The sequence below is a fragment of the Cebus imitator genome, unplaced genomic scaffold (genome assembly GCF_001604975.1).
Source record: "Cebus imitator isolate Cc_AM_T3 unplaced genomic scaffold, Cebus_imitator-1.0 Scaffold300, whole genome shotgun sequence".
Classification (NCBI taxonomy): Eukaryota; Metazoa; Chordata; class Mammalia; order Primates; family Cebidae; genus Cebus; species Cebus imitator.
This window is the reverse complement of record NW_016107615.1, coordinates 1,276,553-1,289,498: the sequence shown is the minus strand read 5'-3', so window position 1 is coordinate 1,289,498 and position 12,946 is coordinate 1,276,553. Positions and strand designations below refer to the sequence as shown.

The 12,946-nt window shown below is 35.7% G+C and overlaps 1 protein-coding gene across 5 annotated transcripts in view; it reads right to left on the bottom strand.

Annotated features, from left to right (window-relative positions):
- The window catches only part of NAALADL2 (N-acetylated alpha-linked acidic dipeptidase like 2), a 1,349,309-nt gene that overhangs the window by 216,332 nt on the left and 1,120,031 nt on the right, over positions 1-12,946 (bottom strand). For 4 of the 5 annotated variants that reach the window (XM_017502844.2, XM_037729372.1, XM_017502843.2 and 1 more), the window contains one exon: positions 4,073-4,219. The exons of the other annotated variant lie outside the window; for it this stretch is intronic. In XM_017502844.2, the coding sequence (XP_017358333.1) occupies positions 4,073-4,219 (147 nt within the window). The remainder of the gene's footprint in view (positions 1-4,072; positions 4,220-12,946) is intronic. 5 annotated transcript variants of the gene reach the window in all.

Here is a 12,946-nt window from a genome sequence, read left to right as displayed (position 1 = left end):
CACACACACACACACGCACACGCACACACACACACACACACAGGCATAATTACATGCTGCTGTATACTGGTTTAAGAATTGGTATCAAAGTTATCTAGCTTTTAAAAAATTAGTAAGAATTTCAAAATACCTATGCTACTTGAATTTCTGTCGCTGGATTATTAAATGATATTGAAACAATTTGGCCATGACTTCTGCTGTATAAAAGCTATAATACTCTTTTATCTCAAGTAATGAGATAAAAATAATATTTATTATTAACAAATAATAAATTTAAATGTTAAATGCTCTATTATAGAGGTAAATTGGGTTTAAAATAGAATATTTCAAGCAGAAGAGAAAAAACATATGAGGTTAAACAGAGTGAGGAATCAGTTTCAATTTGTGATGTGAAGCTTGCTAGGGTATGGATTGATCTTTTCATATGCTAAGATAGACCCTCTGGCATGCCCTGTAGAGAATACATATACTGATGTAAAACAAAAATGTAAAACAGCTGTTAAGTGACAGAGAAAATGTTCATTGGACCACCAGACTGTCATATATATTGCACTCTTAATCAGAAAGCATCTGTCTTTTCTTTTCCTCTTCAACAATCTCTGCATTGTATTTAATCTGTACAGAATGCATCTCCCAACAGGTGCAATGGTGTTTATATATCTAAAACCTTATTTAAATGAAGCTTACAACAAGAGATGTTTCAATTAACAGGGCACAGGTTTATGAGAAGGAATCATTCTAACATTTGGCAAATCCATAGATTGTGACGCATTTGTAAAATTTAATTATTAGAAAATTAGAGTATAGATGCCAAGAAAACCTAAGATCGAAGGGGCTTTAAGTAATTTTATGCAATATATTTGCATCCAGAGAAACTACAGGTAAAAGCCAATGGTGGGAATGTGGAAGAACTTGACATATTGGGGACAGATATCACAAAATGTCATGTTTTATTGACATGTCCATATAAAAAGTGATCTCTGTTGCATTGGTTTATTTTCCTACAGTTCAATTTTTCCTGTATTATCATGATTCAGTTTTTGAAATTGAATATAACAGATCCATGATCAATCTTACTGGACAAAGAACATATATATTGATAGTAATTCTAAGGTTTGTATTACAATCACCCAAATCAGCTTCAAATAGATAATTTATTTAAAACCATGGATATAATCATAAAATTATTGCTCTTACAATATACCACTTTGAAGGTAGAAGCAGCCATAAAATTACTCACTGTAGCTTTTTTTACTAAATGAGCTCTATCCCTATAGGGTCCACGCAGATACTGTAAGCGACACAAGTCTGGTGAAACATGTGACCCTAAGTTGAGTATTCATCTTCTGATCTTTGATAGAAACAGGTGTTGAAGAAAATATTCTTCTAAACTCTGGGATGAACAACATGGCAAGCTAGTGAGCAGTGTCCATTTAGTTGACTGTTTCCATGGAGAAAAATTATACAATGTTTGCAGAAATTCGATTTTTCAATAACAAAATACATTGATAGGCTATCTCTTGTCCTTGGGCTTCCAATTTGCCATCTTTGGTATAATAGCTGAGAACATAGACTTACTGTCAAACATATCTTAGATCAACATCTGTCTTGCTCATTATCTTTATGACCTTGGGTAAGTGGCCTTTAAATTCCATTTCATTCTCAGAGTGAATAGAATTAATAATAAAAGCTAATTTATGGAGATGTTTTAATCATAAATGATATAAGAGGTATAAAATACATAGCATGGCAAGTACTCGATGAGTGGTAAATATGCAATAAGTGGTAGATATTATGGTTTTTTGGTGTTCGCTTTGTTTGAGACAGTGTCCCCTTCTGTCACCCTGGCTGGAGTGCAGTGGTGTGATCTTGGCTCACTGCAACCTCCGCCTCCAGGGTTCTAGTGACACTCCCATCACAGCCCCTTCAATCCCCCTAGTAGCTGGGACACTAGGTGCCTGCAAATATGGCCACCTAATTTTTGTATTATTTTGTTGAAACAAAGTTTCACTGTGTTGCACGGGCTGGTATCAAACTTCTGAGCTCAAGCAATCTGCCTGTCTCAGCTTTCTAAAGTGCTGGGACTACAGGCATGAACCATCTCACCTGGCCTTATTGTTTTTAATAAGATACAGATTTTAAAAAGCGGAGGTCCAGAAATCAATGTAATTGGACTATTAACGTGCGGGGATTTAAAATTTCAGGGCTCCTAATTTCAAATCCACCAAGCTGTTTTCTATATATATTTGTAATTGCAAGTTCATAAAAAAAAAGCTCTAATTTCCTTACCTGCTTTATGAGTTGACACAGGATAAATATTTTTTACATCATTGATAAAGCCTTTTTTAATATTTATGATTCCCCTTAATAGCTGTATACCAACATCTATTATAGGTTAACATAGAAAGGAAAGGTTACTCTGTTCCTCAGATAGTTCATACAAAATTATCTCACCTCAAGCATTCATATTTTATAAGGAACAAATCCATTTTAAAAATTCTTCCACTAAAGCAATATCCACAAGGTCATTTGTTATAAAGCATAGGAGACTCTATTTTAATTACTTTTTTGGAGACAAATAATAAAAATAATTTTTATGGTGGTAGTTATTCTGGGCATAATTTGAAAAACTGACTGGCTCCTTCAGACTGTACCAGTTCTGTTAGATAGACTTTAGCCTTAGAATAATGCAGCTCTTAGATTAGACCTTCACTGGTTCCCATTTCAAAATCTTCTCCCTATTAACACCTCAGATCCTCCGGCTGATTCCCACCAAATTCTACCTCGTTGCCTGATCAACTTGTTTTTCTCAACAGTTAACAAACTCCTCCCTTCAACTGATGTGTTTGTATCTAAACAGCTTAGAAATTATCCCACTAATATGTTGTACTTACAATCAGACAATACTAATTGCAATCACTACAATGATGGGGCCTTATAATCTGGTCAGCTAAAGCCCTCTACATGCATAGTCTCATTTAATCCTCACCACAGCTCTATAAAGTAGACTCCACAAATGTACCAAAGCACTTCATTTGTGAAATCATTCTGAAATATGTTAAATAATTTGTCTAGTAAGTGTCAGAGTCAGGGCTTCCGTCTCATTTCCAAGGCTATACTATTCTGGCCTCTCTAAATTCTTGGCTTAAAAACTAAACCAAGGTGAATTAGACACATACTAAATAAGAATTCTAACATTTTCTGGGTGGTTGCAGAGAAACATAAAGCTAAATATCACTCAAAGCTATTAAACATTACCTTGCATAGCTGAAGTTGAGCCTATACAAACATAATTTAAGCACCCCTTTTTAGGAAGATCTATATTTGAAGAGCAAGGCATGTTTTACTCTGCTTTCTAGCCATTATTTTGTTAATGTAATAATTACCTCACGAAGGTCACCCTAGAGGTTTTCAAATTGCTCCCAATAATGCATAAATAATTTATAAATGAAGGTAAAATGTCCCAACAGGTTTAGATCCACAGAGAAACAGTTTCCTGAGACATAATTCTGAGAAAGATTAAAAGGATTGAAGCCCAAAAGATGGATGAACAAAGACTTAATTAAGGAGAATCATGCTTTTGTGATATTCTTTAGGGAAAAAGAGCTTCTATCTTCACAAAAAAGGACTATCTTTTTTAAGCATGCAAACCATTGACAAACTTTGAGTAGCTAATCCACCAGACTCATATTAACATACAGAACATGAAATGCATTTTCCTTTGGGCAAGGAGAGGAGAATCTATTGCACATGTCATCTGTTTCTGTGAATACTGGAGATTACAATTATGTTTTGATGTTAATCCAACTACTGCACATTTCTTGTTGCAGAGCACCGTGTGAAAATGTGAGTGACAATAGAAATCTTTTTAAATCGAATTCAACACTATTGAAAAGAGCTGATGTTTTCAAATACTATTACAAAGCCTCTGAGAAACAAGAATAACTTTCTAAATGAAGCCGCTTTTCTATAGTGACCTATTTGCTATGAAAATTGAATAGCCAGAATAAAATCAAATTCTGTAGGTCTGCTATATTGTGTGTGTGTATTTTGCATTTTTAGAAACAATCACCTCTAATGTTTTGATGTCCTCATAAGCAAACTGCACGCTGGGAACTCCAAGATGGTTGATGAAATAATCAGCATCACCTTGTATCTGTATAGAACTGATATTGGTTTCTGGGCACTGAGTTCTTCTGGTACAGTTGAAATTATTTTTCTGAAAAACATAATTTAAATTGTTAACACATACTATACTTCCCAGGTCACCCCTAAATCAGTGCTACTCAAAACATGGTCCACGGATCAGCAGCATCAATGTCCCCCTGGAAACTGTTAAAAATGAAAATCCTTGACTCCACATGGTCTTGCCTGACAGGACATTGATGCTAGAGACCTGGAATCTGCCTTGTAACACTCCTCTTTGATTCTGATGCTCACAGAAGCATGACTAGCACTGGCCAGAATCAAGGTCTGCTTGCTGCTGTTGCTTCAAAAGCATTTTTATCATAGGTTTAATTTGAACTCTAATGACTCTGACAATATTTAAAGGAATGTTGAGTCTCTAAACAGGTGTAACATTTTGGTTTTTTTTTTTTTTTATTACGTGTTCCCATAAATTTAAAGAATGCTTTGTAGGGTATAATTCCGTTCTTCCTAAAATGTTTATTAAAAACTAAAGAAGAGTCCGGGCATGATGGCTCATGCCTATAATCCCAGCACTTTGGGAGGCTGAGGCGGGCAGATCACCTGAGGTCAGGAGTTTGAGACCAGCCTGACCAACATGGTGAAACCCCGTCTCTACTAAAAATACAAAAATTAGCTGGGTGTGGTGGCAGGCGCCTGTAATCCCAGCTATTCAAGAGGCTGAGGCAGGAGAATCACTTGAATCCAGGAGGCAGAGGTTGCAGTGGGCCGAGACTGTACCACTGCACTCCAGGCTGGGTGACAAGAGCAAGACTTCATCTCACAAAAAGAAAGAAAGAAAGAAAGAAGAAACTTTCTCCATTTCTTCCTGAAAGCATATTCCTAGATGTCTTAAGATGATATGCCAACACCTACAGTGGGCCATGGTAAACCACACAGCGAAGTGCAAGCTCTGGGGAACATAAGATGATATAGGCTATAATTTCTTAAAATAAGGGTTGCCTGGCATGCAAAACAAATGACAGTAGCTTTACAAGAATAAAACAAATATCTAAAACAAACTAAAGGTTTTATAATTAATATTGATTAAAGTGTCTTATTTAATAAATTTCTCAAAAATCTAGAACATTTCTGAGATACAGTGGCCTCAACTATGAAACACTGAAGAATACCAATGGCTTGGACAGTTGTGAGAAAATGAGGCAATAAATAGAAGAACATCACGTCTCGTTTCAGTCACATAAAGTATGTACGCATTCTGTGTTTCCCTTTGAATCAAGACATCAACTTTTCAACCGTTCATGCTTCTTTGGCATGGCATAACTTCAAAAATACTTTTAATCTATGTGAAAGAAAACTGTTAAAATAAGACTCAAGCTCTCCAGGGGAGATAGATGTCCCTGTGGTTAATAGGGAAGATTAAATTTAAAAACAGAAGTAAGTGGCCTTGCTAAAGTGAGAAAGAGCAGCCACATTCTTAGAAAAAGCAGCTCCACAAACATTTGCTTTATACCCTGAGCCAGAACAGTTCCTGTAACCAGACACAAGAAAAACTGGAGCTGGAAACTGCCCCTCACCAGCCCTTTGAAAGAAAAGTTTGGCAAGAGTTCTGGCGTGGGGCATAGAAAACACCCAATAAAAAATGTCACAGAGTTCTGGTTTGGGGCATAGAAAACACCCAATCAGCACTCTACTATTTTGACCAATTGGAACTAAGCAAGTTTGAATCCTTCATTTGTATAAACAGGCCTGATTGAGAGCTGAGGGGGGAATTTTCCCTATTTAAGCTAGACCCTCCCTTTGTTCTTCAGAAAACACACTTTCACTTATACTAAAAGCTGTGCCTCCCTAGTCTACAGATTGTTGTTTTAATAGAAAAGAACGCTCCACCCTTTTCCTCTGCAGATCATCTTGTCTTTTGCTAACACTTATCAAAAGACTTGAAAATATGTGGTGTAATATTAAGAAAATGAGTTAGTCTAACTTATCTCAACTATAGTTGTTATAAACATATAATAATATTTCAATAGCTATCTAATTTCTTTGAAGACCTAATGTAAAGATCTTTGCAACAAAGTTAAACATCAATTAAAGTGGAAAGCCAGCATGAACCTTTACAAGCAAGCCCCAGTTTCAGTTTACAGACAAGAAAGCCTTTCTGTTGAATGTGTTTACAACTTTCTTGGCTGATTAACCACTTTGGAAATAGGAAAAGAATGTTTTAACCATGCAGTCTAATCAGCAGCAACTTAATTCGTTTTATGGTGACTCCCACACCTACCGCCAATTTGCTTCTTTTCAAAATTGAATTTTTCGAAAAGGGAGGTAATCGTTTTTCACTTTCTGAGACATTCCTCTGGCTTAAGACTCCTGCAGGTTACATGTTAAGCAGGGACTGTTTAGCGGGCGTCTTGAATAGTCTCAAAGAAGAGCTAGTCTTAAGTATTAGATCATGAAAAACAGATGATTTTCTATCATGTTGTAAATCCCAGGCGCCTCTGGAGGTATTTGTTTAGCTAGATTTTTGTTGTTGTTTGTTTGTAAGTTGAATTTGAATGTCTAGGGCAAGCAAGCCATGTCTTAACATTCATCACTAGTGTCTCACACTCAGCCTGCTCCACTCATTCAGATTTAAGAACTGGGCCCGAGCCGTTGAATTTGTGAAACATAGATTGTTGCACCATTTTAAGTCATTAATGAGGATATGATAGGATCTGGTGTTTACTTTCTCCAGATGCCTGACTAATGAAAGTAAAAACCATTTTTAAATTATCTACTTTCTCTTTAGTGAAGCAACACATATATCCTTTCAAGACAGAAAAAGCGTCCTACTCAACATAAATGAAAATATCAGTTTGGCTTTAATTTCATTTTGCATATATTTAACTTTTAATATCCAGCCCAATTCTCAGCCACGCTCCTTAGATCGAAATTTTTTTCTCAACAGAGAAATGGCATGGTCAAAAATTAACAATTTCAAATTCTACAGTATGCGCCTGTTAAAAATTATTTTTTTAAAAAAAATAAACATTGCATTTAAGTTTAATATTTGATATTTTCATTGTCATCATTAGTTATATAAACATTTAGTTACACTACAGCTGCCCTCTGACAAAAGATGTTAGTTTCTCATATGCGCAAGTTTCTAATATGGCACAAATGGCCCCACTCTAATCAATCCTTGTCATTGTTTTTTTGACTTTTTTTTTTTTCTTTTAAGATGAAGTCTCACTATGTTGCCTAACGTTGTCTAGGCTGAGCTCGACCTTCTGGGTTTAAGTGATCCTCCCACCTCAGTTTCCTGAATAGCTGGGACTGCTGGGCCCAGCGACTTGATTTGTTTGCTCTAACAGTTACACAGAGCACAATTCTGGTTTAGCCTCAGCCTACTATTTTTGAACCCACTATGAATTCTCTTCTAGTCTTTCTGTTCTTTTTATAGCTACTGTCATACAGTTTTAATATTTTCATTGCATTCCATTTCCACGGTTTCCACTAAGTACATTATTATTTACATATTTCGTATTTTTCAGGAAATCAAAAGGGCAGCATTCAGCTTTCAGGATTACATTCCCCCAAAACACTTTGCATTCTTCTTCCTGCTATAGTTTGCTCTGTCGTGCCTATTTATTTAAAAGTCTAACTTTTTCCCTAAAAGTTTCTATTTCTGCCTCTGCCACATAAAAACATTTTTTTTCTAAACTGACTAAGATGGCAACAGAGTGAGCATTGTCTAGAAATGTCTTACAATTTTACTTTAGGTTTAAGATCTATTAAACTACATCTCTGCTGCTAAATGTGGACTATTTATGGAGAGGGGACAGCATACAGAAAAGAGGGTGGAGTGACCCAAGAGAGAGCTGCCAGCACTCCACTTTTGAGCCTCATGTCATGATCAGTCCCAAAGGGAGGGAAAATGCTTCAAGAAAGCCAAACCAGGATAGGGGCTTCAGGGACAACACAGCTTCCTGAGGAATATTCCTGGATCTTCTCACCTACTGAACCCAGTTTCTCTGATGGCCTTGCAGAGGACTTAATTCACCAGCCCTACCTCACCCTACTCCACACACAACGCTCTCTCCTCCTTTCTCTTTCTGTGACCTCATTCTTTACTTCTTACTCTCAGTAATTTAACCAGCGATGAGAAGAAGCCTGGTACCCTCAAGCCTGTGTTCAGTCTGTCCTTTCATGCTTCTGTTTCTAACTAGCTTCAAAGTTAAAAAGTCAGATAACCAAATGTGTCCATATAACCCAAAAGCCAGGAACCCAATTTGCAGATTTGAGGGGTTTTCCCGCCCCCAACCCAGGTAATTTTCTCTAAGAATTTCCCTTAAGAGAAAAACATTCCTGGCATAGAAACACTATTCTCTAAATCTAAATCTTCATTATTCATTACTTTAAGGTAATGAATTTAAGGCCAAATTCAGACCTGAAGGGATTGTAAACCTATATTCAATCCTAATGTGAATTGTTTTTCCTCACAGCACTTCAGTGGATTATAATACATCCATGTAAGGTAATAGACATTGATCTACTCGACCCTCATAAGCATTAATATCTGTGAGACAAGTAGGAAGAAATGCTAATTTTCTTCATTTTACTAGAAGTTAAGCACCATGGAAGAGGGAGGTTGGCAACACATTTGTGCAGGTCGATTAATTTTTTAAATTTATTTACAAGGCTGAGTAAATTCATATTAAGAATTTCATCCAATGAGTTCAAAATGCCTCATATTTAATGTTTGGTAACAAGCATTTTTATTCCAGTTCATAAAATGAACAATTTCAGCAAGGATCGTGGTTACGTCACAAGCTTAATTTTCCACCACAAGTCCATAGAAGATCTGAAATGAAATCACCACCTCAGTCCTAAATCTGTCTGCTCTTTGCAAGTACACTTTTAAGCCGAAAGGCAAAACTTCATAATAAATGATCACGTAAGTGAGATTAAAAATATTGTCAATATTCGCGTTACTTAAATAGTGATGCCAAGACACATTGACAAGTTTCTAAAAGTATTTTAAAAATCTGTTTAATGATTCAAATGTTTTATTTCCCCACATTCTGCCTTCTCCTGCATACATAAGCATTCACTCTACATGCATAGAAATCTAAGTTGATTATTTACTTGAACAAGAAGAAAAATATAACATTCAAGATAAAAATATCATATTCTATACATCATAATAAAATTAAATCACTTTCTTTTAATTTCAGTTATATTCTTGTAAGTTCAATTTTGTAGAAATAATTTATGTCACTGGTTTTTCTGTTTTTTACAGTATAGCAATGTACCAATTATTATAATGATACCCATGATGTTAAAAAATAATGATTTCTTGCTGTAAGGCACTGTGGTGGTTAATTTTAAGTGTCAACTTGGCTGGGCCATGGGATGCCCAGATTTATGGTCAAACATTATTCTGAGTGTATCTGTGAAAGTGTGACTAGATGAAATTAACACGAATTGTTAGGCTGAGTAAAGCAAATTGCCCTCTTCAACGTGGACACCCCTCATCTCATCAGCTGAAGACCTGAATAGAACAAAAAGGCTGACCTTCCCACAAGAAAGGGGAGTGGGAGAACTCCTTCTGTCTGGATTGCCTTGAGCTAGGACATTGGTCTTTTCCTTTCTTTGGTTCTGAACCATAAAATAAGCTTTTTAAGGGTCTCAAGTCGGTTGGCTTTTGGGCTGTTACTTAATAGCTTTCCTGGTGCTCAGACCTTCAAACTCAAACCAGCTCTATACTACTGTCTCTCTTAGTTCTGTATCTTTCCAACCACAGACGTCTGGGCTTATCAGCTACCGTAACCAAGTGAGCCAAATTCTTATACTAAATCTGCGTATACACACACACACACACACACATTCATATAGTTTTATATATATATATAATTGCACAATCATATGTTATTAATATATTTATATATAAAATGTGTGTGAGTATGGGGAGAGAGAGAGAGAGAGTGTGTATTAGTCGGTCTCGACTGCTATAACAGAATGCCATAACATTTGGCTTAAACAACAGTAATGTATTTTAAATGGCTCTGAAGGCGGAGAAGTTCATCAGGGTGCCATGACAGTAAGTTCTAGTGAAGGCCTTCTTCCTGGTGTGCAGATGACAGTTTTCCCATGGTATCCTCACATTATGAAGAGCAGAAAGAGAGATCTTGCGTGTACCTCTCTTTTCATAAGGGGATTAATTCATTCATTATCACTCCATCCACATGACCTATTTACTTCCCAAAGGCCCCATCTACAAATACCAATAACATTGGGGATTTTATCTTCAACGTATGAATTTTGAGGGTACACAAACATTTAGTCTACAGCAAGATATATCTTATTGATTCTGTTTCCTTGGGGAACTCTAACATAGGCACTCTTAGATGACAGGTCACCTTTTTGTTTGTTTTAAGAAATTTTCATTAGAACTAGTGAAAAAATAAACTTTAATTTCTAACTAATGGTAGTGAGGAAAATTGTGTTATTTGGTTAGCCGGAGGTAATTTGACAAAATGTCACAACACTTGTTTAGAACTTTATAGATGTAATCCTGGGCAATTCGAACATGCAAACAACTGAGGAATCACAGATAAGTCATTACATTTGAAACAGAAAAGAACTTACCTGATGCCCAAGGGTTCTTATCCTGAACACCGCCCCCCCAAAAAAATTTAAGATCTGTGAACTTGGTGAACCAGAAAAAAAAGGTATCTTTATTTTCACTTGCTTCTAACTGAAATTCAACATTCCATTCAGTTATGAAATAGGCCATGAACCCAGTAACATTTGTTATAATATTAGCAGTAATTGTAACTTTGTAACCAAATAAAATCAGATGTTTTCCTATCATACTTCAGTTATTGCCAAAACATTGAAATATCCATTAAACTTACTGCTAATTTGGAAATACGGCAGTTATGAGACACTTTGTTGACTTTTGTCATTTAATGTGTTAATTTTAACAGCCTATATATTACAAAAATGCAGATTTGTATGTTACTTAGGTAATTGCAGTTTAATATCATTGCTTTCCTTGCAACCCTGCACATTTTAACTGAGCCATTTAAGACGTAATTTTTGATAATGGGTCTATATAGGACTTAGCAGCCTGCCTAAATAGCCCACAGCAGGGAAACTATCCCAGCAAAATAGATTTATTTTACAAATTAGAAAATTAAGGCCCCAAATTAATAGAATTGAGATTTAATCCCGGAACTTTTTATTTCAAATGTGATGCTGTTTCTTATGTACTATATTGATATATCCAGTTCCCAAACAACATTAGTGCGTGGGAATAAACTACCCCTAAATTTGTCCTTTTTAGGATTCTACGGGTCTTGTTTTATTTTTACCATATTACATCACCAGATCTAGTTGTAACAAACTATACATGTATAATATTTCTTCAATATTTGTTTACTGTTTGTGCCCTGCATTCTTCATTTATTTAACTTGTATTTTTATGCCAACATTGAACCCAATACCCAACATTTAATGATGCATTGCAGATGTCTTGTAATAGTCTTCAATAGGAAATAAAGAGGTTATGCTAACTGGCTTTTTCTATTATTTTATACTGGTTTATTTAAGTTATTCTAAATGCCAACATCTAATGAGCTTCTCATAAACAAAATATATCCAAGACAGTAAAAAAAATTTAAAAATTCATACATATCTTGCAATACCTTTATTATAGATTAAATTGGGTAGGGGAAGAAAACTAGAATTCATCTTATTATAAAACAGAAATTTTCAGGGCTGGGTGCAGTGGCTCATGCCTGTAATCCCAGCACTTTGAGAGGCCAAGGCAGGCAAGTTACTTGAGGCCAGGAGTTCGACACCAGCCTTGCCAACATGGCAAAACTCTGTCTCTACTAAAAATATAAAAATTAACTGGGTGTTGTGGCACACACCTGTCGTCCTAGCTACTTGGGAGGCTGAGGCAGAACTGCTTGAACACAGGGGGCAGCGGTTGCAGGGAGTCAAGCTAGGACCACTGCAGTCCAGCCTGGGTGACAGAGTGAGACTCCCTCTGGAAAAAAAAAAAAATTAACCCATAATATGGGGTTTTCAAAATCTCCTATATCTCAGGGTTTCTGCAAAGATTTAAAACCTACTTATTGCATATTAACAAAAAGTATTTTCAGCTTTAGTGAAAAGTTGCTAATCTTCTAGTCTACACAAGTAGCACTGCCAAATTGAAAAACATCCTCTAATTCTCTTCGCTCTTCTGTTAGTTAGATAACCTTAATCTCATTATCAGATATAGAAAAATGTTCTTTTATATTTGAAATACGTTTTATTAGATTTAAAATTTCATTACCCACTCATGAGTGCTTAATCCATCTCTAAGAGTAAAAATAGAGAAACATGAAAATATTGGCCCTTATTTTCACTCTAGCTTCCCTCTGGTGTCTTCTTCTTAACTCCCTCAACAACTGACCTTCATTTCCTCTTCCTCTTCTCTGACCAATTTAAGATCCCTTACCAGTAGTCACAAGATGGAAGAAGATGGATTTCTTTGTATTTTCTCTCTTCACTTAAAGACTTTGTGTAATAATAAAAACATATTTGTTCTTTTAAAATGTTAGAAAATGTTCACATTTCAACCAAACTGTGGCATCTAAGTAAAAGCCCCCACTAACCTAGTCACATAGTACCTACTCTATGGCCTCTTATACCACAACAGGTTCCAGATGAATCCAGCTTTAAAATGTAAAAATCTAAATCGTAAAATTGTACTGGGAACAATGGAAGATAATTTCAATAATCTCCATTATTGAAATTAATAGAG